A 25,561-nucleotide genomic window follows, 5' to 3' on the forward strand; every position below is an offset into this window, starting at 1 on the left:
GCACAAAATGGGCATATCAATGGCCGGCCCGAACCGATTTTATTCCATATGTCATAAGAAATAGAGCATTCCTTCCCATACATGGCAAAGAAGCTCCCTTCATCCATATTCAACCAATACTTTCAAAACTCAAAACGGTGGGAAACTTACCTCTTAATCTCCCCTTTTTTTGCTTCTTCCACCACTGTTGATATTTCGGAAACTATTGCAACATCTTTGGGGGTTTGCTTCCCACAGCCCATTTTGCATGTCTCATTTTTGGTCTGCCAATGAAACCCGGTTTCCACCTGCTTACCACCTTTAGCTGCAAAATCTCATCCCAAAGGCCGGCCCGCTGTTAGGGCTTTGAAAAGCACATGGACATCAACACACACCACCTCTTACTATAGACATCAAATAGCACACCATGCACCAGCCCATCCCTAACAGGAACCTATTCACAACCATTTCACACCCAATGTGCCGATTCCACGTGACTTTTCCATCTCGTCTCTGTCTCTTTTCTTCACTTTCTTGTCTTGTTCCCTCATTGTTCTTCCCCCATCCCTCCTCCCCACTCTCCTACTACACACAACCATCCCATCTCCATCCCATGCACCAATACCGGCCCTTACATCTCTATTATCAAATGTCACGTGCAATGGTCTGATAGCGATCTTATATTATAGACACCTGCAGACAGCCCCACTATCAGAATCGATTTTTTTTTCAGCAATTGAGATTTTCAGAGGTGATTCATATGATGTATAACTAGTGGTTATTCTTCTTTTTTTGGTGATTCTTGTTAGAGACAGTTGTCGAGTAAAAGGACTACTATTCACGATGAGTGCTAGCCAAACAGAAGCCAGTATGTACACGGAATAAGACCACACAACGGGCGAGATATGGGTCCCCAAAGCAGAAAATACTGGGGTTGTTAAAGGTTCTAGATACGAGCCGAGGGAAGTGAAAAATCGATATTTGGCCCGGTTGGATAGTGAAAAAGTCACGAAAAACTCATGAAATCACCAATTACTAACGTTTTCTAGTCGCTACCGTAGCTAGCAGCGTCGGCGGCACTGTGTTCGTGACTCAACCTGCTAAGGCAGTTGAGTCATCGTTCGCAAGCTTCTTTCCTGATGCCAATGTATTGATAGACAACAACGATCCATATTCCCAGATCGAGAATGTTTTGGCTTCAACAAAAATTGTTGATACAGAAGAAAACCAAGAGTTCCTCACTGTTTTCTCCAACGGTTCTACCATCTTTAAGAACTTGCCATTCTTGTCTTCCCAGTATTTCAAGACTTCAAGAGTAGTTACCCATGCCGAACTTGTCAACTTCGATTACTCCATTGTTTCCGGCTTGAGAGACTTATCCTACCCAGTTTTAATTTCCCAATCTGCTAAGGAAGCCTCCAACTTCTCAAAGGCTGCTTACAACTTGGCTGCCAGATTTAACACTTCCGTATTTCACTTCTATGCTCCATCCAACTACAAGAGCACCGAAACAGTAAAGTCTAAGGTATCCAATGTTCTTCTTAAGGACGTTAATGAATTGGACGCTGAGGCCATCTTTGCTGAGTTCGATATCATTCCATTCCAAATTGTGAACACAGCATCAAGAGCTAAGGACTCTATCTTATTTTTGGGTCAAGTGAGCGACGAACTCATTGAAGCTGCTAACAAGGAAAACGCCTTGTTAATTTCAGTCAAGGTATACCAACCATTCCAATTGAAGAAATTGCTCTCTATTATTCCATCATCTGTACAGACAATCACTTTGGTTCAACAGAGCACTTCGTCCTCGTCGTTTTCTCCTTTACTTTTGGACTTCTTCCAGGACTACAGTAAGTACCAAACCCTCAAAAATTTCACTAAGATAGTGGCTGCTACCTTCGGCTACATCAAGGCTGACAAGTTTCAACTGACCATTGCAAACTTGCTTTCTAATGTCAGATCTGAATCACCAATCCAGAACTTGTCTTTTGGTAAAGTTAACACTGAATTGGCCACTAAATCTTCCAAGCAACGTGTTGATGACCACGCCAAGGCAGTTGCAAGCGCATATCACTTGGAGCAAGCGTACTTAAAGGTTCTCAACCAAGTTAACAGTTCAAACTTGAACATCTTAAATGAGTACCTGGCTGATTCCATTGGACTTGAATCCAACCCTGAGTTCGGTTTCGGTTCGTTCTTGTACGATCAAGAACAGCAACAACATTTAATTGACGTGGTTTATCAAGCTGTTCAAGACAACACTTTCCACACCATTGATAATGCCAACTTGATTGAGTACTTGTCAAAATGGCTTGTTCAAGTCAAGGACGTCGGTTCTGTAGACAACAAGTTGGTCGAAGATATTATTTCCTTGTTGAAGACTGATGAACAAACAACCGTAGCACGTACTTTACTTTCCTTGAGTGAATACTTCAAGGTCAACAGTAACTGGTTAATTGGTTCTGATGCTTGGTCTTATGACTTGGGATCCTCTGGTGTACACAGTTTAATTACTTCTGGCAAGAATATTAACATGTTACTCATTGATTCCGAGCCATACCAAGAGAAGGCTGACGGTAAGGCTGTCAATGGAAACAGAAAGAAGGATGTTGGTTTATACGCCATGAACTATGGTAATGTTTATGTCGCTTCTGTTGCAATTTACTCCTCATACACTCAAGTATTACAGGCTTTGATCGAAGCTGAAAAATTCAACGGTCCATCTATTGTCTTGGCCTACTTACCATACAACAAGGAGACTGATAACACATTGACCATCTTGCAAGAGACAAAGAAGGCTGTTGACACTGGTTACTGGCCATTATATAGATATGACCCAAGTATCGAGAACGAAGCCGACTCCTTCAAATTAGATTCTTCTAACTTGAGAAAACAATTGAAGGCCTTCTTGGATCGTGAAAACAAGTTGACCTTACTTGCCACTAAGAACCCGGAATTGTCCAGAAACTTGACTGCTACTGCCAACTCCGAAGTAAAAAAACAACAGCAAAAGATCGCTGATGAATCCTATGCCAAGTTACTTCAAGGTCTCTCGGGACCTCCATTGACAGTTGCATTTGCTTCTGATGGTGGTAATGCTGAAGGAATTGCTAAGAAGGTTAACAGACAAGCTTTGGGTAGAGGTTTGAAATCCATTGTATTATCTATGGACGATCTTTCCATTGAAGACTTGCCAACTGAAACCAACATAGTTTTCGTTGTTTCTACTTCTGGTCAAGGTGAGTTCCCTACCAACGGTAAGCAATTCTGGGATGGTTTGAAGAACGCTACCGACTTGGAGTTGTCTACTATTAAGTACTCTGTTTTCGGATTAGGTGACTCTCAATACTGGCCAAGAAAGGAAGATAAGCATTACTATAATAAGCCAGCCAAGGACTTGGATGCCAAGTTGAAGCTTTATGGTGGTGTAGAATTGGCTGAACTCGGATTGGGTGATGACCAAGACGCTGACGGATTCTCTACCGGCTTCAACGAGTGGATTCCAAAGATCTGGAAGGCTCTCGGTGTTGACAACGTGGAAGGTGTTGAAGAGCCTAAGCCAATCACCAACGAAGACATGAAGATCGGTTCCAACTTCTTGAGAGGTACTATTGCTGAGGCTTTGCTTGATCAATCCACTGGTTCTATCAGTGCTGTTGACCAGCAATTGACAAAATTCCATGGTATCTACATGCAAGATGATCGTGATATCAGAGATGAACGTAAGAGTCAAGGCTTTGAACCAGCTTACTCCTTCATGGTCCGTGTCAGATTGCCAGGTGGAATTGCAACCCCTAACCAATATTTGAAGATGAACGAATTGTCCGACGTCAGAGGTAACGGTACATTGAAGATCACTACCAGAGCCACTTTCCAATTGCATGGTGTTGTTAAACACAATTTGAAGCCAGCCATTAGAGGTATGAACGCTTCATTGATGGATACATTAGCTGCCTGTGGTGATGTTAACAGAAACGTCATGGTCTCTGCTTTGCCACACAACGCCAAGGTCCACTCCCAAATCTCTAAAATTGGTAGCTTGATCTCAGAGCACTTGTTGCCTAACACCACTGCTTATCATGAGATTTGGTTGCTGGGCGATGATGAAAGTGACAAGCCAGGTGACAAAGAAAACTGGGAAACCAGAAAAGAAGGACCTACCAAAACTAAGACCTTGGTTGCTGGTAATGCTTTGGCTGATGTTGAACCACTTTATGGTAACACTTACTTACCAAGAAAGTTCAAGATTGTGATTACTGTTCCACCATTTAACGATGTTGATGTTTATGCTCATGATATTGGCTTAATCGCCATTGTCGTTGATAACGAAGTCGTCGGGTTCAACCTTATGGCCGGTGGTGGTATGGGTTCCACGCACAACAACAAGAAGACATACCCAAGAACTGGTTCCATGTTCGGATATGTTCCAAAGGACAAGGTTCACTTGGCCTGTGAAAAGATTATGCTTGTTCAAAGAGACTTCGGTGACAGAACTAACAGAAAGCACGCAAGATTGAAGTACACCATTGACGACTTAACTGTTGAGGTTTTCAAGGGCAAGGTTGAGGACTTATTAGGCTTCAAATTTGAACCAGCTAGAGACTTCAAGATCGAGTCCAACATCGACTACTTTGGATGGTGCAAGGATGAGACTGGACTCAATCACTTCACTGCTTTCATCGAAAACGGTAGAATTGAAGATACTGCTGAGTTGCCACAAAAGTCTGGTTTAAAGGCAATTGCTGAATTCTTGGCTGGAGGAAGATCTGGTGAATTCAGATTGACAGGTAACCAACATATCGTCATTTCTAAGATCGAAGATGCTGATTTGGCACATGTCAAGTCCTTGTTGGCACAATACAAGTTAGACAACACTGACTTCTCTGCATTGAGATTGTCCTCTTCCTCATGTGTCGCTTTCCCAACCTGTGGATTGGCTATGGCTGAATCCGAGCGTTACATGCCACAATTGATCACCAAGTTGGAGAGCTCATTGGAGGAGTACGGTTTAAGACATGACTCTGTCGTTATGAGAATGACTGGTTGTCCTAACGGTTGTGCTAGACCATGGTTGGCTGAGGTCGCATTGGTTGGTAAAGCGTACGGTGCTTACAACTTGTTATTGGGTGGTGGACATCACGGTGAGAGATTGAACAAGATCTATAGATACTCCATCAAGGAAGATGAGATCTTGGAGATCTTATTGCCTTTGTTCAGAAGATGGAGTTTGGAGAGAGAAGACGGCGAATTCTTCGGTGATTTCTGTATTAGAGTAGGAATCATCAAACCTACCACTGAAGGTAAGTACTTCCACGATGACATCCCAGAGGATGCCTAAGTGGAGAATTTCTGCATCTGTTTAATATGACTTTATACAATTTTGACTGTTATCAACATACCTATTTATAGTTCTTGCATTATATTGATACATTATTTATTAACACCCGTAACCATTACATTCGTATGCTCTACTATCGTATGCTCTTGGATATCCTACCAGAAGTATCCTTGTGGTTGTTGTGGTTAGGACGACTTCTGTCACGAGACAAATTACTGGAATGCCTAGTGTTATTGGCACTGTGGGAATCATGTCTTCCATTCGTAGACGTATTATGCCCATTTGAGGCAGCGCTGGCCAGACCATTTGCTAAAGTGTGGTTACCGATACTGTACGAGTTATGAGAGACACTGTATCCGATGGTGGACAGATCTCTCTTCAAAGCGGTTATATCCAGTAGGAGGTTTTTCACTGTAGTTCTGTGGGTTCTTTCGACTTTCAAGGCATCTTTGATCTTTACGTTCCATAAGGTAACGCTGACTGAGTTTAATCTTCTGAGGACTTTCTGTTCGGCGGTAGCTGCTCTTCTCTCGGTAACGCCTGCAAGGTGAGCTTCTACTCTTTCTTTCTCTTCGTTGAGATGTCGTATTATTCTCTCTTTCTCTGCTTTGGTGTATGACATTGTTGGTTGGGTTGTATTAAAGGGTATATTAAACGGATTGAAAGTAGAAAGAAGGTTCTATTTTATGAGATTAACCACGCCAATGACACTGACACTGTTAGAACTCCTTTTATGTAAAAATTATTACTATTTTACAACTTAAGCTGATGCTTTTGGTAGGTTTCTACCTTTGTCTTCTGTGATTCTCGTTGTTTTAGATGATCAATTGAATTAATGAACCAATTTTCGGAAATTCACCGTTCCAACGCTAATACTTGTTGCAATGTCACTCCTCTATCTATGCCGAATGTATTCCACATACACCAATCTTATAGAATTGGCCTTTCTTCTTGTACGAATCAAAAGAAGATATAAAACCATAAATCATTTGATCTTTTTACAACCAAAAATCCAAATAGATCATGTCGTGGGTTGAATGTCGTAGGTTGAATGTCGAATGTCGCATTGGGTGTGTTGTATTGTGTCGTGTGTCGTAGGAGAAATATAGACATTTGCAACTAACCATTGCTTTTGGCCATGGCCAGTGTAATCTGTGTCTACTAGTTTTAATGTGTGTGTGTGGATATGTATGTGTTTGTTTGTGTTTGAGTCTGTGGTTCTCTGTGTCTATGTTTATGTGAATAAGTTTATGTGAATAAGTTTCTGTGTCTACTTGAGATTCTGTCTTTGTCTCTGTCTCTGTCTCTGTCTCTGTCTCTGTCTCTGTCTCTGTCTCTGTCTCTGTCTCTGTCTACGTCTTGTTTTGTCACTATCGCACACATTCCCTCACTCTCTCTGCTTTGTCTCTGCTTTCTCTCTCTGATTGCATACCCTGAATTCTCTCAATGAGTCTCTCTCACGGCTATTCTTTCTCTCTGGCTGTTTCCATGTATCTCTCTCCATTATTATCAAATATAGTTAGCAAATAAACACACTTACATCTATTAAATCAAAGAATCAATTGGGTTTAACAGTCTTCACTTCACAACGCAATAAAACCAATTGCAATTTCTTACCCGTTTTTGGCATCTTCATTGATTAATTCCGCTCTCTCCTTACTCGGCCGACTCGGTATTGGCATATTGGCATTCCCAGCACCTTCATATCTACTTCATTTCTTACTTTCCCTTTATTCTCCTCTCTCATTAAAGCACCATACATACAACTCATTGTATCACACCGAACCATATATCCTTCTCTCTTTTCCTACATCACCAACAACATCACATAACTTTTAAGGTAGATATATATTCCTAAAATTCTACTTATTGAGTTTGAGCGAGTTCACTAACTAATGAGAGATATTATAGATCGGAACTTGGGGACGTTACTACGGAGAGAAATTAGTGTGGACTAGTACAAAACTCTCCGGCAAAGTAAGTGTTTATCTTTACAGATGAACATGGCGATGTAGTAGATTAGACACATCACAACTCATCACAAGACATCATCACCACACATCATCACCACACACCATCAACAATCTCATACCCGTTCACATTTTGGCAACCACTCTCTTCTCTCAGTGAATCACCACACACACTCACTCACTCACCCACTCACTCACTTGCACACAAAAAAACAAAAACAGAACGCTTATTCCCCAAAAAAGATACAGAGTCGTGCTCCTACCATAGAATATCAGAATATCTCCATAGAAAACGAAACCCACTCTCACTCTCTCACACTCTCGTAGTCTCACACTTCACTCTTCACACAGACACTCTCACTCTCTCTCTCACTCTCTCACTCTCAAATATTCGCGACATCTTTCCCTTCTTCGCATTCTTCACCCTCTCTTTAACTTCCTCTCTTTAACTTCTTCACCACCTGCACACTGAACACTCTCCATTTCTCAACGATCCCATTTTATGGTGGCAATACATTTAGACGCTGACTACTAACTGTTGCTTGTGATCATATCAATTGGGTACTTCAACACAGAATTGGTTTCTACAAACTAGTTATATTGTTTTGGGCACACTCTTAACCCCAGCTATTCCTTTAAAACGAGAAAAAAGTCCTGTTTTTCACCGTTTTACTCACCCCGTTCTCATAAAGAACTCGTCAGAAAAGACCAGTAATCACCACCACACCACAGCAGTAAAATACACACACAAGATGGTTCTCGAGGCTACAATGATCGCTATCGATAACTCCGAGTATATGCGTAACGGAGACTACTTGACTACAAGATACGAGGCTCAAATGACCGCCACGTCTATCATTTTCCAGAACAAAGTCAACTCCAATCCAGAAAACACAGTCGGTTTACTATCATACGGAGGTAGCGGGCCCCAGGTGTTGTCCACTTTGACATCAGACTTTGGTAAAATATTGTCTGGAGCACATGAAACGAAAATCTCGGGAGAAAACCACTTCTCTAGTGGAATCCAGGTCGCTGCCTTGGCATTGAAGCACCGTCAAAACAAGGTGCAACTGCAAAGAATTATAGTGTTCGTTGGTAGTCCTGTCAAGGAATCAGAGAAAGAATTGGAGAAATTGGCTAAGAAAATGAAGAAAAACAGTGTAGCCATAGATATTATAAACTTCGGAGAAGAGTCCATCAACACCGCCAAGTTGGAGAAATTCCACTCAGTCATAAATAACCACGACAACTCACATCTCGTTACCATCCCGCCTGGACCAAGATTGTTATATGAAGTTGTCGCAACCTCTTCTATCCTTGTCGAGAATGGTTTCGATGTGGGTGGAGGAGATTTCGGCTTTGGTGCTGGAGACTTCGGAGCCGGTAACGACATTCTCGATCCAAACATGGATCCTGACTTAGCATTAGCATTGAGACTTTCCTTGGAGGAAGAGAAATCGAGACAGGAGAGGGAAGCAGCCGAAAGAGCCCAGAAGGAGGCACCTTCCGAGTTGGAGAAGATTGACGAGGGCAAAGAGCAGCCAGATGATAAGGACGATGGTAAAGATGTCAACATGGAAGATGCCAAGTGGTGATTGTACCGGTTCCAGTAGTAGAAGAAGAAGTAGAATGTCTCTTGTAATTAACATACAAGAATACGATGATATAAACTATTTGCAGCTTTGCAACCTTTATTTCCTGTAGACTGCGTTAATTGAAGCAAATATAAAGTAGATGTAATGAATTAAAGTGTCTATCAGTTTTTAGAATACAACTGTAATGTAATACCACATGCATTTAAAGGACGAACAAGAAGAATAACTAATATAACTCCCTAAAGCATCTATAAAAAAGGAAGACTTCTACGACTCTATATATATATATATATATACCATATTTGAACTCAACCTTAAGACAACATCATACTCACCAGAGTATTCATTGATAAATCATATAAATCAAATAAATCAAGTCAACTCTTATCTGATAGTATTATACGTTAAATGGCGCTACCATTCTCGTATTTAGTCTGCAAAAAAAATATGATTGCAAAAAGATTAGAAAACTCTTCTTTAAGAGATTGGTTCATTGGCGGTTAGCACCAAAGGTATGAGTGGTCAGGCAAAAGAACCTAGTTCTTCGGTTCAGAAGCATAGAAGAAATAACCCTCAGGCACAAACTGCTAGAAGCGCAGTTACTACTGTTCATATCCAATTAAGTGGTGGTAGTACACTCACTCCGATTCCTCTTACGAAAGCACACTTCCTAGATGCTTATTCAAAGGTATGTAATTTAGTCAGTTTTCAACGGTCTTTGAAAAGTTCTAACCAGTTCCTTAGGGAAAGTGGAATCTTTCCAAAGTTCCCTGCCCGCCATGTTTGGAAAGCACTGGTTTCATGCAAGCACCAGAGTGTTACAATGAAGCGCTTCGAAGAAAGTCAGTTGATGAATATCTCAAGTTAGAGCATTGGAATGTAACTAATATCTTCAAAAAAGCATTCTCAAGGTTAAGAAAGGAGTTCAAAGTCACAGGAGTATCGATATCGATTGTGGGGAATTCAAAAACCTACGTCAAAGTCGACACGCTGTTGAACGTTAGTGAAATACCAAGAGGTGCTTCAATAGACTGTCACACAATTCTCTCTCAGGGGTATTTCTTACTTTTGGATGCCAAAACCGACTGGAGAGTTTCTCAGAATCCCTTTGTTGCCGGATTACCTTTCATTAAGTTCTACTGTGGCGTTCCTTTAATTGCTTCTACCGGTGAAGCTGTTGGGGTCTTGTCCATCTTTGATGCTTTTGCTAAACCCAGTTTCCCAGAAGAAAGCTGCAAAAAGCTTCAAAACTTTGCAAAAGAAATCATTGGAGTATTGGAGACTCCTATAGAGCAAGTTAGAAGCAATTCCAAGAAGGCCACTGATAATAATTCTCAATTGAATAACGAATTAAATGATCTCACATTGAAGTTAGGGAGAGCTACCAGCACTAAATCAATGCTTATGACTGTGTTTGAGAAGGATGGCTCTGGTGGTCCATATTCACAAAATCATACCTTCAGATTTGTCAAGCTCCTCAAGAACGAGAATATAGCTTCTAAGAGAGCGGAAGAGAAAATGCTCTGGGACAAGCTATTCAAAATCGGTTCCATAAAGAATGCCGCTACAGCTTTGGCAAATTCTATTGCCGTACATTACAAAATCAATTTGGTTTATATTGTTGAAATAAGAATAGCAGAGCCATATCAAATACAATCGGAGTTCTTTCCTGCTGATGAAGTCAAAATAGAAGCTGAGAACTATCGTTACGCTAATAAGTTGGTCAAGCAAGGAAAATCTGAAAATGAGTTTATGAATCGTATCATTGGAGTGAGTGGTTCACCAAATACCCAAGTTAATCTTGACAATAATATCTTGTATCATGCATTCACCTCTGAGTTTGGAGTAGAATACAAGAACACTAAGGGTCATTCTCTGTTCAACAAAGGAGTCCTTATGCCGTTTTTTAGACACAACTCTAGGCTTGCAAGGAAGACCAGAGATCGAGACAAGAAGGTTATTGACGTTTACTTGAGAAGTGGGGGGTATTTGATTGGATTATTCAACGAAGCAGTTGAATCTGATTTCTCACCTGAGTTGATTTCTACCATCTTTAATCATGCCAGTGTTTTTAGAAAGATCTATATAACTTCATGATTTGCTTGTATACCTTATACTCCGAACTCCCTTAATAATTCCATATCCTCTTCGTCCCTAGCATTTTCAAACTCTTCTAATTCTTCCATGGTAGGTTCCTCTTCAACGTTTGATTTTGAAACAACCAGTAAGAAAGCCTCATCATCATCTGAAAATGCATCGTCAGATATGTCAGCGGTATTATTACCATCTGGAAGTACACTGACGGTACCAGTGGTTGTGAGAGTAGTATCGATTTTACCAGATACAGCTGTATTGTTTTGAATCATTGAAGTTGATGGTGTGTGATATAAGTCATCCTCGTCATCATCTCCAACAAATAACCCATTAGAGGGTTCCAGGTTCATGAAATCGTCATTTGAATTAGGTTCATCTGTTTGGTTAGTCGTTCTATTTCCTGCTATGCTGTTTTCCACGTCTATATGAATTTCGCTAGACTCGGCCATAGGTTCGTTATTAGATTCTTCCAACCCTTGTTTCACCTTTAACTTGTAGATCTCTCTTTCTATTAATTCACGTCTATATATCCTTAATTGAGGGGACTTTGAACCTAGCGCTCTCACCAAGTGAATGCAATCCTTGAAATTGGCCTTTGGAAAGAGTCCATGGCACCATAATTGGTAAAACTGTAGTACTGCCGAAAGGTTATTGTATTCATGTTCATTCTTGGCTGAACTTGACGGTTTACGGTTCGTATCGGCAGCTTTTTTCTGGAACATTTTATCGTTCCGTTTTAGCGTCCTTATAAGTTTTGAATGGTTTTTAACTATGTAATTCAATCCGTATTGCTTGTTGAATATTCTATCGTTGTCGATTTTTGCAATCTTCAATCTTTTGGTGAGTTTGATCTCACCAAGAACCTCGTCGTTGGGGTTGTTCCCGTTGGCATTTTGTTCATTTTCCACCGGAGAAGTGCTGTCGGCGTTGTTTAGTTCATCGTAGTCTTCTGCAAAGAGAGCTGCGTCACTCATTTTGTTGTGTTGTTTAGGTATATAACAACTATCTTATAGCAACAAGAGACACTAGAAAGTCACCTATTCAACTGAAAAAGTAAATAGAAAGAATCTTTTTTCCACGCGTTCGCGTTTCAACTGTGAGAGCTTAACTATGGGAGAAAAAGTGAGTGTGAGGTAAATGTGAGTGCTTAACTATGGGGATAATTAAGTGTGAATTGCTCAACTATGAGAATAAAGTAACTTTGTGCTTAACTATGGGGAGATAATTGAGCTTAACTATGTGTAATAAAATGACTACATGGTAATCACCTATATAATGTGATAACCATTATTTGATAATAATTCTGGCGGTAACTGACTCTGTGATAGTCATTATGTCAATTAGCTCTGTGATAATCATTATTTGATCTATTTTATGTGGGGTTGAATAAATGCTTAAGTGCTTAACTATGTGATCTTCACGATATGAGAATTAACTATGAGAGATCGATGTGAAAAGAGAAGAGAACCACGAATGAGTGATGGTGGAAATATAGAACTACTATGTCCTTACTCGGTCATAGAGCTTCAGCTAGATAGATTAGGATAAATGCTCTTCCTAGAAATATGTGTCTAAAGAAGATAGTGAATACTATTTTGACTTAGCATATATATATATATTACTATGTGATAACATTCTTACTATGAGTACATATGAATTCATCAAGTACATCTACTATGGAGTTCTCTGTTCAAATTCTTAACTACTAGGGTTGTGTACCAGTAACGATCATTATATGTTACATTGTATAGTATTGTATTATATTGTATTACTTATGTATTGTCATAAATATTGTATTGTATTATATTATACTATATTACACCATATTATACTATATTACACCATATTATACTATATATATTACTATATATATTACTACTATAATATACATATATTGTTTTACACTATATAGCACCACTACATTATAGGTTCTTCTCAGAAAGTACTATCTTTCCTGTCATACTCCCCAATCATCTAAACTTCTCTTCTCTCATCATCATCTTTCATCTCTTCTCTCAGTGCACTACATACTCGAATTCTTCATTATCAGTCTCATTTCTCGTTTCTCACTTCTCTTCTATTTCTTCCTTCCTTCCTTCCTTCCTTCCTTCCTTCCTTCCTTCCTTCCTTCCTTCCTTCCTTTTTTCTTTCTTTCTTTCTTTCTTTCTCGTACCCTGTTATACTTTTCCTTTGTACCTCATCTCGTTAACCCTCACATCATCATAACCACTTTTCTTACTCCCGCTCATTCACTCTTCTCCCTTCTCCCATCTCCCTTCTCTCTCACTCATCAAAACGGCTGCAACTGCGAAGTGAAAAATTCACAACCGTGCAACTCTTCTTCTTCTTCTTCTTCTTCTTCTTCTTCTTCTTTCTTCTATACATTGTCTCAGCAACTACTCTCTGACATCAGATGAGATACGCAGAGTACCTCACCCGGTTAAATTCCATCTCCGTAGTAGTGGATTTCCACAATGATAAAATCCAAGATATCACCAATATAGGCTTGTCCTCGCCCCAGAAGCTCACCATCAAGACAAAGTCTAATACCATGGAGGTAACTCTACCAGTGCCGATACACGGACACCCAAAGCTCTCCAACTTAAGATTGGATACGGGTAAATGCTTGAGTCTTACCATCAATTTGGAAGAATCTCCTGACCAAAAACGTGCCCAATTGGCTACTTCTCAGTCATTTATGTTCCAGTACAATACAAAATGGTCATGTAAAGACCTCCAGAATAAGACTCCTCGAGGAGGTACTCTAGGAAATGCCAATGAATTTTCCTTCAGATGCATTGGCTGTAATGCTACCATCATTAATTCAGTAGACTACAAGTTCCAGGATATGCCGTCGGAATTCTGGTACGAACTCATGGATTTCTGGCATTGTCATAAACCGGAGAACAACCAACACCATGAAAAATCATATGAAGGCCTGTTAAAGCTTGCCAACGACGAAATGGTCATAATTGGAAACCATTACCTTCTTGTAAATAAGTGCTCTGGGGTAGTCATATCCCATGGAGAAGAAGTGAATTGTGCCCAATGTGGAACCTTCTTGGGTGCTGTTTATCAGAATACCCTTAGATTGCTCAAATGGAGACTATCTTTAGAATACAATGTCGATGGAATCCCAAAAATTGAAAAGTTTCCATCTTACCTTTTCATCTACAATACTTTCATAGATAAAATCAATTCATTGGCTACAAGGAAATTCATGTTTCTGCACAAGGGTAAACAATGGTTCTTCTGGGTGATGAATGTATCTTTAGACATTGCTATCAACGAAACAGCATTGAAGAATACCTTGAAAATTCTATACTACAGTGATAATGACGATGTACCCATTACAGACGACGAGTATGAACCTTTGGTGATACCGTACCCGGAATTAATCGAGGAGTTCATTCTACAATTAGACAAAATCAACTCGTCGTTACCTAACGCCATGAAAAATCTATTTATTCATTCTAAACAATATGACATTAGTTACGTTTCTCAAGAATTTCCTTCACAATTGGAACAACCTGCTTCCTAGAAGCTGTGATCTTGTGCTGATTATAGATCTTAAATATACCTTTGCTTGAAGAGTTAACTTCTTCGAGCTTCGAATTGACCTTGTCTGCGCCATAGATTTCTGCATCCAATTCAAGTGGTGCTTGTGCCAAGTCATGTAAATTGTCAAACTTGTCATTACCCTTAACTTCGTAGTAGTAAGCAAACTCTCTGGTGTATTTATCATTCTCCTTTTGTGTGTAGGAGGATGTGATTACCAAAAGGTCAATGTCGAAATCAACCAAAGCCTTGGATAAGGTTGCGGTGATTTCTTCGGTAGTGTAGTTGGAGAGGACCCACTTCAATGCCTTTCCAATGGAACTAAATCCTACTGCATCTCCACTGGTAAACTCAAATTGCTTGAAGTCCTTTCTCAAAACATCTGCAAATTTGAATCCTGACAAGTCCTTCTTGGCTGACTTTAAGGCCATATAGAATTGTGCAATAACATCAAGTTCGCTGCTGGAACTGGTGATTCCAGTGTTAGGGCCGAGGATCTGCTTTATCGTTGGGCTTTTTGCTCCTTGCAAGTCCAAGAGTTGCTGGTATTTCTTAAATGCAATGACGTCGCCCTCTTCAACCTTCTGAGTCAAATTGGAGGTGTCTATAACCAATGGTCCCAACAAAAGCTCAATTATCTCAGAATGCTTCTTGAAAAGATCATCGTCTTTGCCGAGTTGCTCGTACCAATAGTTGAATACCAAGCAAGAGCACGAACCGTTCGTATGGATGATTCTTGGGTTAGCATCCAAGAAGACCTTCTCGTCGGCATGATGGTCAATGATTCCTACGACTTTCAACTTCTTGGCGTGAAGAAATTGGGTCAATATGTCTCCCTGGATGTTGCAATGGTCCACGAGGATCAATTCTACGGTTTCGGCGTCGGCATTGAGTCTCTTGAAGTCTTCAACAAAGTACAATAAGTCTTCAGTAATGGAGTGAGCCTTCAATAACGACTCGATATCTCTTCTCAATCTGAGGTCTTCTTTGGGGATGTTGATCAACGGTATGACGTAGTTTGCGCTGTCTTTAACATTGACAAAGTACGAGTACGAGATAGCACTGATAACCGAGTCCATATCTGCTGATTGGTTACCGGTGACAAAGCGATAAGGCAGTTTCAAGGAAGCTGAATCGATGTGTTTCTTCAAGTTCTGTAAGAAGGCTCTGACTGACATTGTTTTGGTGGTGAAAGCGGTGAAGTGGACAAAGAGTGGTTGTTATCTATGTGGTAGTTGTTATCTAGGTGGTAGTTGTTATATAGATATTAGTTGTTGTCTAGATGTTGATTTTTATCTAGTTGATAGTTGTTATCTAGTTATTAGTTGTTATCTAGATGTTAATTCTTATCAAGTAGATAGTTGTTCTAGATGGTAGTTGATATCCAGTTATCACTGTTGTAGTTATCAGTTATTAGTTGTTACTTGATATCCAGTTTATAGTTGATATCTAATTTTACTTGATATCTTGTACTCAATTGTTTCGTTGTTAATGATCTACAATTGATCGGTAGTCTTCTATGTAATAACTCAATAGCTAATATAATAACTAACTATTTCAATCACGGATTACTCTCTTAATCTCTACTCAATAATCCAATTAACTACACGTCTTCCTTCCAATTTCACGTCTTCTTTCTTCACGTTTTCTCCACTTCCACAAAAAACTTCCCTGTGATCTTCCGTAGTTAAGAAGGAGAGAAGAAGAAAGAAGATGTGAGTGCGACAAATAGTTTTTCGGAGTGTGAAGTAAGTGTTTGGTAGCGCCGTGCTAAGTATGGGCAGATAGAAAGGTTGAGTTGTTGGTTGGTAAAGGGAAGTGAAGTGAAGTGAAGCGAAGTGTTTTATATTGTAGTTGATGTCATTTGTGTGTGATTTGTTATCACATCTCGTTTCCATTTGTTGTTGTGTCTGTTTGTTTTATCTCATTTATTATTTTTCTGTATGTTTTGACATTTCTCGTTTGTCATTTTGTAATCCGTTATTTGCAATTTGTCTGTCTGTTTTTGTCACTTCTCGTTGGTCTTCTGTCTTCTGTCTTTTGTCTTGTCTTTTTGTCTTTTTGTCTCTTATTGTCTTACCACTTCATCTTCTGTCATTTTCTCATTTGCGAATTCGTTTTGGGACAGACAGAAGACTTGTTATTTTGCAGCCAATGCGGGGGTTCGTGGTAGCATAATGAAAGACATATGGTTAATTGTGATGGTTGAATAGGCGAAGGAGCGAAAGGATGAAATGCGGTGGACTCAATGTGGTCAAGTCAAAAATATATATCATAGACTAGCAAATATGGTCGAAATACCCTGTTTAATTCTTAGATATGCTATGTGAGGTATAGAGATAGAGTGTTTTTTCAGTTTATTGTACGTTTGATGACAAAATGTCACAATACTTCTTTCCATAAATGACTGATATCCACTATTTCTCTTGTGACATACCCCCAACAAAAAATCAACTTTATTACATGTCTAAGATCGAACTACTCTTGTACTAGCATAGCTAATCTTTCCCATACTTGCCTTCTTCACTTCCACTCCCATCTCTACAAAATCCCCCGTAAAGCCTTTTTCATCATTTGGCTACAAAAATTGTCAAAACAATATCATTTATTATATACACAAATCATTCTTTTTCTTTTATTCTTAACAAAATGATCAACACAGCCAGAAAATGTCATGCTGCTCATGAAAAGGCAAATGTAATTTACAAGACCATGTAAATTCATGGCCCATATGAGTGCACTACTTACTTGGCAAAGTGCAACTTGATGTCTAACCATTGTCTGGCCTTAACCTCCTCAACAGACAACGAAACATCACCATAGGTGATTGGTCTGAAGTAGAAGAAGAACCACACAATAGCAACTGTACAGACTCCAGTAACAAGAACGAGCTTGATTTTATTGACACCTTGAGGACGTCCATCAGCATTTCTGCCGTTGTTGGAGGTGATGAACTCAACCAAACCACCAGAGAACAATGCTGCAATCAAGTGTGCTGGCAAGTAGTGGTGCAAGAACTTCTGTCTGTTCATCAAGAAGAATGGGAAGTAATGGGAAGACCATCCAAGGAAGAGGAATCCCAAGGTGTTATATAATCTAGATCTAGCCTTGTCTGTCAAAAGATAAATATCACGACGACGGGTAATCTGGTCTGCAAGTAACAATCCAAGGTAAATAGAAAGGAAACATACTTCTAACCAGAAACCAATAATGTTACCTGTGAAAAAGATCTGCTTTCTTTCTGGGGTATCGTTATAGAAGGAGACACCAGACAAAGCCAATGGCCAGGTTTCTGGTTGAGAAGCAAATGGATGTTCGGAAGATAATTGGTTGTTGTGCTTGAACATTAAGAATTGCAACTCCCACCATTTCTTGAAGAACGATAACTTTTGGACCTTCTTTGGGACGTACTTGGATCTCTTGTCATTAGGGTCCAAGTAAGCAATTTCGTCGATAGTCCAAATGTTGTCTTCATCCTGAGTCTTCTTGTTACCACTGACTTCCTGTTGGCCAAAACCCCATTCTGGTAACAATTCGTCGTCATGGGTCCACATAGCAACCACAGTGTCAACATGAATAATTCTCAATGGAGTAGCTTTTGTCTTAATCAACCTCTTCTTGTTCTTGTTCTTAGCAGATCCAGAACCTGCATAACGTAATCTGAAACGAGTTTCATTGTACTTGTTCACAGCAGTTTCGCCAAATGCGATAGTAAACTCTTCGTGGGTTGCCTTCAATGGAGAAGCAACATCGTGAGCTTGTAACCACCCACCAGTTCCGACATGTCTAAATCTTACAACATCATTGGTGTTGACACCAGTACCTCTTGTAATAGTGGAGTCTTCTGGAACAATTTCCCATTGGTTGTTTGGATCCTCAACCTCCTTGTTGTTTGGATCAATTACACAAGTCACCTGTTGAGAATTGGAAGAGATTCTTCCGTCCTCGTAACGCAATGGATAAACGTGAGGGTGCGAGTGCAAGAAGGCACCGGTTTCCTTGTGTTTAATGGTGATGTAGTCATTGTATTGAACAGTCTTGGACAAACGAGCCATAGGAGATTCAATCAAGGTCTCTTGGAATTCGGAAGACATAAAGTTGTCTCCTGGACCAGACTTGGTGAGAATAGCAAAGTGAACGTAGAACCAGAACAAGTAGATGATGAATGGAAGGACGATCAAAGACCAAAATCTGGCAAAGAAGTGCTTAGCAAAGTCTGTCATGGTCAATCCCTTCTTGTAGTCCAATAAGATCCATAATTCGTGAATGACAGCAATACCAATGGTGACGAATGTGAATACACCGACATACTTGGTAGAAATGACAATGGACAATGAAATACCAGTAGCTGTTAACCAAGTCCACCATTTCTGCGAGAAAGGCTGTCTACGGTAAGTGGAAAACTTGGCATAGGAGAATATAGTCAAGGCAACTGAAAATGTCAATGTAGCATCCAAAAGAATCAATCTGGAGTCGGCAACTTGGGCATTATCAAAACAGACAATAATGGCTGAAAACATACATGCTGGTACAGAAAAGCCCAATACTTTCATGGTCCAGAATAATGTAGGCACGATAAGAGTACCTTGAATAGCCAGGAGCGATCTATAGGCGATATAAGGAGCCTTGTGGGTGATGTAAGAATCACCAATGTTGTCGAATTTGAAACTTCCATCGTATCGTCTTAACCAACCAACAAAGGCAATCAACAATTTGGCAAATGGAGGATGTAAATCGAAGAAATATGTTCTCTCAAGATAGTAGGAAGCGAACTTACCGAAGTGGACTTCATCGAACACCACTTTGTCAGGGTACGAGATACGAGTAAATCTAGTGTAGATGGCGAGGATGGTGACAATTGCCAAACCAACATAGTATCTGTACTCAGGGTCTCTGTTTCCATAGATGGACACTTCGATTTCCTTGAGTTTCTTGAAGTCGTCGTCTTCGTGGTGACTTTCCTTGCCTCCAGCGGAGGCCTTCTTTGGTCCTCTTTTACGAAGTGTAGAAGACATAATAACCAGAGTGAAAAATCAAGACAATAGCAGGAAATTAGCCGAAAAAAGAGCAGAATAGGATATTAGCGATAGCGGCCAAGTCAATTAGCCTATTTTTCAGTGGAATTGACCTCTTTTACGTGGAGTAAATGTGATTATAGAACGAGCAATCAAGTGTCAAACCAGTGAAGTCAATGATTACAACACCAATAAAGATCACAGTATATCGAGGGAAGAAGGGTTCGAAAATGCAACGAGTTTATCACGATTTTCTCCTCGAACTCTTCTGATGATTCCGATTGGATTACAGCAAATAACAATCACTACAGCGTTCTTCAACCATGAAACAAAGACTGTGAAATTGATTTCAATTAACTTTTCACTTAAAAACAACACGTATTGTGTTGGGCAATGTGCAGGAAAGGTTCTTGGTGTATGAGATCACGTGATTTGATCTGGAGAGGGTTGTGGAGAAGATGCTTTAGGGTAGTATAAGAGGAGGAGGAGTAGGAGTAGGGGTACAAAACGATAAGAGAGGTGTACATTAAAGAGAAGTACAAATTTCATGATATGCCTTGATATGACATGATATGATAATGGTATCAATTTATTTATCATACTTGCAGCTCGAATTGGTTCATTCAAATCACAAGAAATAATTCAAACTTACAACATGTTGTTGTTTTCACTACTAATTTGCTTGAAAGGTAGTTTGAACTTTATAGGGGTTTAATATGAATCCAATTCTGGCCGCTAGTTTGAATAATGAATGAAAACATTGTATGGTGCTTCGCTGTGTATGTGAGAGTATCCCTTTATAAAAATGTCTATGCAATTTTCTAAATCCAGCCAGTAGGAGTTCTACCATATCAAATCCTTAAATTGAATCAACTTTTATCTGTAGAAGAAGAATAGATTAATGAGTAGAGCAAATAGCACTGAATAACTAATAAGACATATCTCCATTCGAAGCACAAGAAATTAGAAACTTAAGAATATACAATAGGAACAAATTATATAGAACCCTCACTATGTTTTTTTAGCACCCAAAGCATAAAACTTGGCACACTGCGTTGACTAAAACCCACCAAAAGTAACATCTAAAATTCTCCACTTCTCATCGACAAAGAATTGGAAATCCCATTTCCACTTCACCACTTTACCACTTCTCTAACCTATAATCCCTAAATATCCATCTCCATTCACCTATCATTAATAACCATCTTCCCATAATCATTAATACACTAGATAACTCCACACATGCTTTTGACAGAAACTGCAAAATTCTCGGCTTCATCTTTCTCGTTTTCAAATGTGGTATCGCAGCCGGCATACAAACCGGATAATATGTGCAGTTATTTTTTGGGCTGCTTGCTGCAAGGTATTTTTTGCAGTAATGGACAAGTGTCGTTAAGACGGTTATTAATAATGTGGATATGAAGTTTCGTAATATTCATTAAATTATATACATGGTATTAAATAGGGATTGCATGGGGGCTTACACACATAGTAGTACACACAGAAAATGGAGCCGAACGGGTCGAGGCTGCAAAAAAAATATCATTATTATCGGTGTTTCGTAGTACTCCTAGATATGCCTCTGCCAAAGTGTGGTCATGATTACGTCTATGCCAAGCTGTAATATAGTTCTCGTATGTTCAAAGAATTGGAAACAATGAATGTGTGAGTTGAAAACCTGTCGAAAGTGAATGTAGGCTTTCAATGGCAAACAGGATATTATCAGCAGAAGTTGAAAATCTCTACATATGCTTTTTGGATCTCTTCTGATAACCTCCTCTACCTCTGATAATTGGCGGCTGTTGCAAGCTGCCGACAGTAGGAATAATACCACTGGAAATCCTGGAATTGAGAGGGGGGATACCTTGCAGTTGAGACTGTTGGAAGTGAGGGTTGTTTAATACCGGTGGGTTTTGCATAACTGAAATTGGCGCATGGCCTGCTGGTGGTGGGGTATTCAGCTCCAAAGAAGAGTTCGATCTTCCCTTTTCATCATGGTGGTCCAATTCTCCTGGAGATGCGATTGGAACTCGAGAAGGACCTCTAGATCCTCTGCTACCATAATTAGATGATGTAGGTATAGATATTGGTTTGGAAGAGCTCAATTGTAAGATTCTTGAGTTCTTCTCTTCTAGCAATGCTTCGAATCGAAGTATTGTTGTGGATAGCTCTTGAATCTTCTTTTCGTAATGAGAAGTAAACGCACTGAGATTTTCATTCAAGTCAAGTTTAGAAGAGGAAATCTTGTTTTCATAATTCTTCACCATCGATTCATACAATTCATGAGCAATACTTAAGTCTTGAGATAGACGTAAATTCTTCTCTTGTAGCATCAAGATATCCTCCTTCAAGGTATAGATTTTCTTTTCTTGTTCACTCAAGTCGCCATTGGTGGCCTTTTGGATACTATTATGGCTAATGTCATAGTCTGTAGAATCAGGTGAAGCCACTATCTCTCTCAGGGCCTCATTATTAAGTTCCAAGTCCTTCAATTTCATTTTGAGGCATTCAATCTCGTAGTCTTTTTCCGGAACTACTTCATTGACGAGGGTGGTGAAACTTCCATTAATAGACTTATTCTCGCCCGTCAATTCATCTAGTCTTGATTTAAGCTCACTATTCTCTTCTTGGACTAAGATCAAGCGCTCTGTTAACTTTTCTTTCTCGCTATTATGTTGCGACTTCATCAGATACATCTGCTCTCTAATGTTTGAGAAACTTTCATTTAATAAGTCATAACTTTCTGTTAAGTTCTGGATCCGCAATACATTGTTCTTATGTTCCACAGCATGGAAATGCAAGCTCGCTTCACGCAACAATTTGTTCATCTTCAACTTGAGCCTGATGTATTGGAATTTGTTCAAATGTTTCATGTAGGATGAAAATTCCAATTCGTTTTTCATCAAAAGCAATTCTCTTTGATAGAAATCCAATGCTGTACCGTTATGAGTTGTAGCTCCGTTCATCAAACTTTGGGTTGAGGCTATAGTAGTGCCAGCAGAACTAGCAATGGAACCTTTATGAACTGCAGTAGTCTCTAGAGATGTAGTAGGAGAGGATACAGGTCTCTGGATTCTTAGCTCATTTTTCAATTTTTCATTAAGCAAATTTGAAGATGACTTTTTACCTGATTCGTCTATAAATGGTGGCCCAAGATTGTTTAAAGAATTGGAGCTATATTTAGCATTTTTAGGTCCATAGAGTTTTTCATGAGTCAAGAAGAGGTCTGGTAATGGCTCTCCTAATTTGATATCATTAGTTAAATCAGTGGACGAAGCTGCTCCCAGGCCGGAATCGGACTTTTCCGTTTCGCTATCATCTCCAGTAACCTTATCATTGTTATCGCTGAATTTCACTTCTTTAAACTTTATCTCTGACTGAGCAGGTTGAAGGATAGGAGTTTTGCTCCCGTCAATAACTAAGTTGGTGGGAACAATGGACATTTTCCTATTGAAGTTTTGCAAGGACTTTTGAATTAATTTGCTAGAAGGTCCGTCTTTTATGTTAAAATATACTGGACTTCCAATTGAAGAATTTCTCGAAACATGTTGAGAATTTGGAATCGAAGTATTTGGTTCTGATGATCTATTACGATAGTTAAACATGGCATGGCTTCCAAATGGACTTCCGTTTGAAATCAGAGTACCACTCAGCTTTTGATTACTTTCGGCTATTATCAATGAGTCACTAACACTAACCATTATATCAGGGTTTAAGCTTAAGCAGCTGATGGAGATTTCTCCAGAACCGATGTTTTCATTATTGTGCAAATCAAGAATCCATTTTATAGGACTTTGAAGCTCATCTTTGATGGTGTTGTTATCGAAATTAATAAATTTTGGATGGACTATGAATCTTTGATACAACATTTTTGTCTTTTCTATTACTCTTTGTTCTAACTTACTTGTATGGGGGTCCTCGATAGTCATGTTTGCGTCCAACATTTGCAAGAACCTGAGCTCAATCAACCTTGGTGGATATTTATGTAAGTAATCAAAAGGACCCTGACAGAACTTACTGAAATTCAACGGAAAAAGCCCGTATATCAAAGTAGCCAAATGCAGAACATCAAAATCAATTTTTGAAATAAGGGGCCCAATGTTCATGAGTTCATTGAAAAAGTCAAAGTTGCTTATAGTCCAGACAATATTCTTATCAACCAAAAATTTGACAAGCAATTCGTAACGGTTTGGAATGTATCTGTCGAACTCTTCCCAGTTGGAAATTCTAATGTAGATCAAGAGCAAGTCCGATAAATACATGGAGATTCTATTGCTAATTTGTGGGATAAGCATGACTAGCACATTCAATGATACGAAAACCACGCTCTCGCTGAAATCGTAGGACAAGCATTTGAGCAAATTAGAGAAAAGAACAGTCTCTAATATCAGATATACTTGTGATGTTTGCGTTGATACTAGGGAAGATAGTAAAGTCAACGAACCCAATCTTTCAGCTGGTTTTATGAAATGCAGATTAATTAAGTTGAAATATGACGTAGTTCTTTTGAGACCGTATTCTTGTAGTAACGCAGCACTATTCAGTTTGATAAAACGGATTCTTTCCTGGAAAATTTGGCTATCTTTATCTTCATCTGAAACCTGTAAGTTAATGATATCGTAGCTGTGATTTTCATCTCCGAGATATACGGTTATAATGGTTTCCATGACTGCCAAGCCGACGTCTTCTCGAGCTTCTTCTAAGTCTTTATCGTTTGTAGATAAAAAATCGACAGAAACCTTTCTGATGAACTCTCTGGATTTCTGAACAAACGTGAAATCGAAGCCAGCACTATCTACCGCTGGTTTAAGATAAGTTTTCAACCAGAGCATCACTTCTTCTTTGTTCAAGACTGCCAGAAGCTGCTTTAGAATGTCCAAAAACATGTATTCTCGGGCAATATTCGAGGACGGTTTTATGTATGTGTTGTATATGCGAAAAAGCTCATCGTTGATGCTAGCTGACTGCCGTATTATCTGTAGCGTGTTGTGTTTTTCTAAGAACTGTGCTATCACTGTGAAAAGTTCGGATACTTCAGTAGACTGAGGACTATCATCACTCCACCCATCAAACAACGAGTCCAACCCCTTTGTGAGCGATCTTGACGACCCGGACATTGTTTTCTACAGACTACGTACGATTTTCACCGGATTTAATGTATAACCAACGGATTTTCCCCAACTTTTACCACTTTCTATCAACAAATAGATGTACAGTTAAGACTTTTACTGTGCACAGAGGAACTCTGAATCTTTTTGTTAGTGGTTTGGAGTGTGCATGTAGGAACAAAGTTTAGTGTGAGGCTTAACGAAGTATGGAGAGTGGAGGGTAAACGAAGATAAAGAAGAGATTGGGAGAGAAAACGGAGTGTGAATGGAGGGTAAAATGAGGGTAAAAGGAGAGTGAAATGGAGACGAAATGGAGGAAAAATATTAGAAAAGGCAGAGAAAAAGAAGAGAAAATGGAGAGATAAATCGACGGTAAATGAAGGGAAAGCAGAGAAAATGTGTCATAAGTCTGTGTGAAGAGAAGGAAAATAGTGAGAAGAGAGAAGAGACAAAACGCGACAAGAGAAGCGACAAGAGAAGCGACAAGAGAAGCGACAAGAGAAAAGAAGAGATAAGCAGAGAGACGATGCGACAGTGAGAGTTGCCTCTGAGAGAGAGAAGTGAGGGAACAGTGAGAGTTTTGAGTGTTAAAGTGTAGAAGAAAGAGCAGAAGAGTAGAAGGAAGTCAAATCGAGAAAGTGCCTATCCCAGTGCCTATAACAGTCCCTATCACATTGTCTATCTCAGTGTCCAAGAAAGTGCCTGTGACAGAACAGACAACCTACAAGTTCAGCACACAAGGGCAATAGAGTTGGTCTTACTCTAACATTCATTTTCTTGACAGATGCGGACCTGTTGGCCCTGTAAGATCATACACGGTTAGATGCGGAATAAACAAGTAGAAGTAGAATAGTCGTAGAGTATTGAGAGGTGAAAAGTATGTTATCGAATAAGAAGTTGATGG

At 39.5% G+C, this 25,561-nt stretch overlaps 9 protein-coding genes across 9 annotated transcripts; 4 read left to right on the plus strand and 5 right to left on the minus strand. All coding sequences in view use genetic code 12, as the record gives it.

Annotated features, from left to right (window-relative positions):
• The first annotated feature begins 727 nt into the window (after nucleotides 1–727).
• ECM17 (sulfite reductase (NADPH) subunit beta) lies at nucleotides 728–5,419 on the plus strand. The gene is made up of 2 exons (XM_064917813.1): nucleotides 728–847; nucleotides 1,029–5,419. The coding sequence occupies exons 1-2, from the start codon at nucleotides 823–825 to the stop codon at nucleotides 5,315–5,317; spliced, it is 4,314 nt and encodes a 1,437-aa protein (XP_064772642.1). The 5' UTR covers nucleotides 728–822; the 3' UTR covers nucleotides 5,318–5,419.
• RJT20DRAFT_130709 (uncharacterized protein) lies at nucleotides 5,420–6,351 on the minus strand. Its single transcript, XM_064917814.1, has one exon. The coding sequence runs from the start codon at nucleotides 5,937–5,939 to the stop codon at nucleotides 5,451–5,453; it is 489 nt and encodes a 162-aa protein (XP_064772643.1). The 5' UTR covers nucleotides 5,940–6,351; the 3' UTR covers nucleotides 5,420–5,450.
• Nucleotides 6,352–7,607: 1,256 nt separating this feature from the next.
• RPN10 (proteasome regulatory particle base subunit) lies at nucleotides 7,608–9,103 on the plus strand. The gene has a single exon (XM_064920896.1). It carries the CDS (start codon nucleotides 8,040–8,042, stop codon nucleotides 8,880–8,882), a length of 843 nt encoding a protein of 280 aa, XP_064772644.1. The 5' UTR covers nucleotides 7,608–8,039; the 3' UTR covers nucleotides 8,883–9,103.
• Nucleotides 9,104–9,396: 293 nt separating this feature from the next.
• Nucleotides 9,397–10,857, plus strand: RJT20DRAFT_136907 (uncharacterized protein; the record flags this gene model as incomplete). Its single annotated transcript, XM_064918523.1, has 3 exons — nucleotides 9,397–9,570; nucleotides 9,627–10,749; nucleotides 10,793–10,857. 3 exons carry the CDS (start codon nucleotides 9,397–9,399, stop codon nucleotides 10,855–10,857), a joined length of 1,362 nt encoding a protein of 453 aa, XP_064772645.1.
• A 129-nt stretch (nucleotides 10,858–10,986) lies between these two features.
• CSM3 (Csm3p) lies at nucleotides 10,987–12,000 on the minus strand. The gene has a single exon (XM_064920897.1). It carries the CDS (start codon nucleotides 11,948–11,950, stop codon nucleotides 10,994–10,996), a length of 957 nt encoding a protein of 318 aa, XP_064772646.1. The 5' UTR covers nucleotides 11,951–12,000; the 3' UTR covers nucleotides 10,987–10,993.
• A 1,095-nt stretch (nucleotides 12,001–13,095) lies between these two features.
• On the plus strand, nucleotides 13,096–14,398 carry RJT20DRAFT_142786 (putative polyadenylation protein; the record flags this gene model as incomplete). Its single annotated transcript, XM_064918650.1, has 2 exons — nucleotides 13,096–14,339; nucleotides 14,380–14,398. Exons 1-2 carry the CDS (start codon nucleotides 13,390–13,392, stop codon nucleotides 14,396–14,398), a joined length of 969 nt encoding a protein of 322 aa, XP_064772647.1. The 5' UTR covers nucleotides 13,096–13,389.
• A 66-nt stretch (nucleotides 14,399–14,464) lies between these two features.
• RJT20DRAFT_419 (exopolyphosphatase) lies at nucleotides 14,465–15,712 on the minus strand (the record flags this gene model as incomplete). The annotated part of the gene is made up of 1 exon (XM_064920069.1): nucleotides 14,465–15,712. One exon carries the CDS (start codon nucleotides 15,710–15,712, stop codon nucleotides 14,465–14,467), a length of 1,248 nt encoding a protein of 415 aa, XP_064772648.1.
• A 1,410-nt stretch (nucleotides 15,713–17,122) lies between these two features.
• On the minus strand, nucleotides 17,123–19,867 carry PMT4 (dolichyl-phosphate-mannose-protein mannosyltransferase). Its single transcript, XM_064917815.1, has one exon. It carries the CDS (start codon nucleotides 19,547–19,549, stop codon nucleotides 17,279–17,281), a length of 2,271 nt encoding a protein of 756 aa, XP_064772649.1. The 5' UTR covers nucleotides 19,550–19,867; the 3' UTR covers nucleotides 17,123–17,278.
• A 1,104-nt stretch (nucleotides 19,868–20,971) lies between these two features.
• On the minus strand, nucleotides 20,972–24,745 carry RJT20DRAFT_130718 (uncharacterized protein). The gene has a single exon (XM_064917816.1). It carries the CDS (start codon nucleotides 24,664–24,666, stop codon nucleotides 21,292–21,294), a length of 3,375 nt encoding a protein of 1,124 aa, XP_064772650.1. The 5' UTR covers nucleotides 24,667–24,745; the 3' UTR covers nucleotides 20,972–21,291.
• Between the last annotated feature and the right edge of the window lie 816 nt (nucleotides 24,746–25,561).

The sequence above is a fragment of the Scheffersomyces xylosifermentans genome (assembly GCF_036884685.1).
Source record: "Scheffersomyces xylosifermentans strain CBS 12540 chromosome Unknown RJT20scaffold_7, whole genome shotgun sequence".
In the NCBI taxonomy this organism is placed as follows: Eukaryota; Fungi; Ascomycota; class Pichiomycetes; order Serinales; family Debaryomycetaceae; genus Scheffersomyces; species Scheffersomyces xylosifermentans.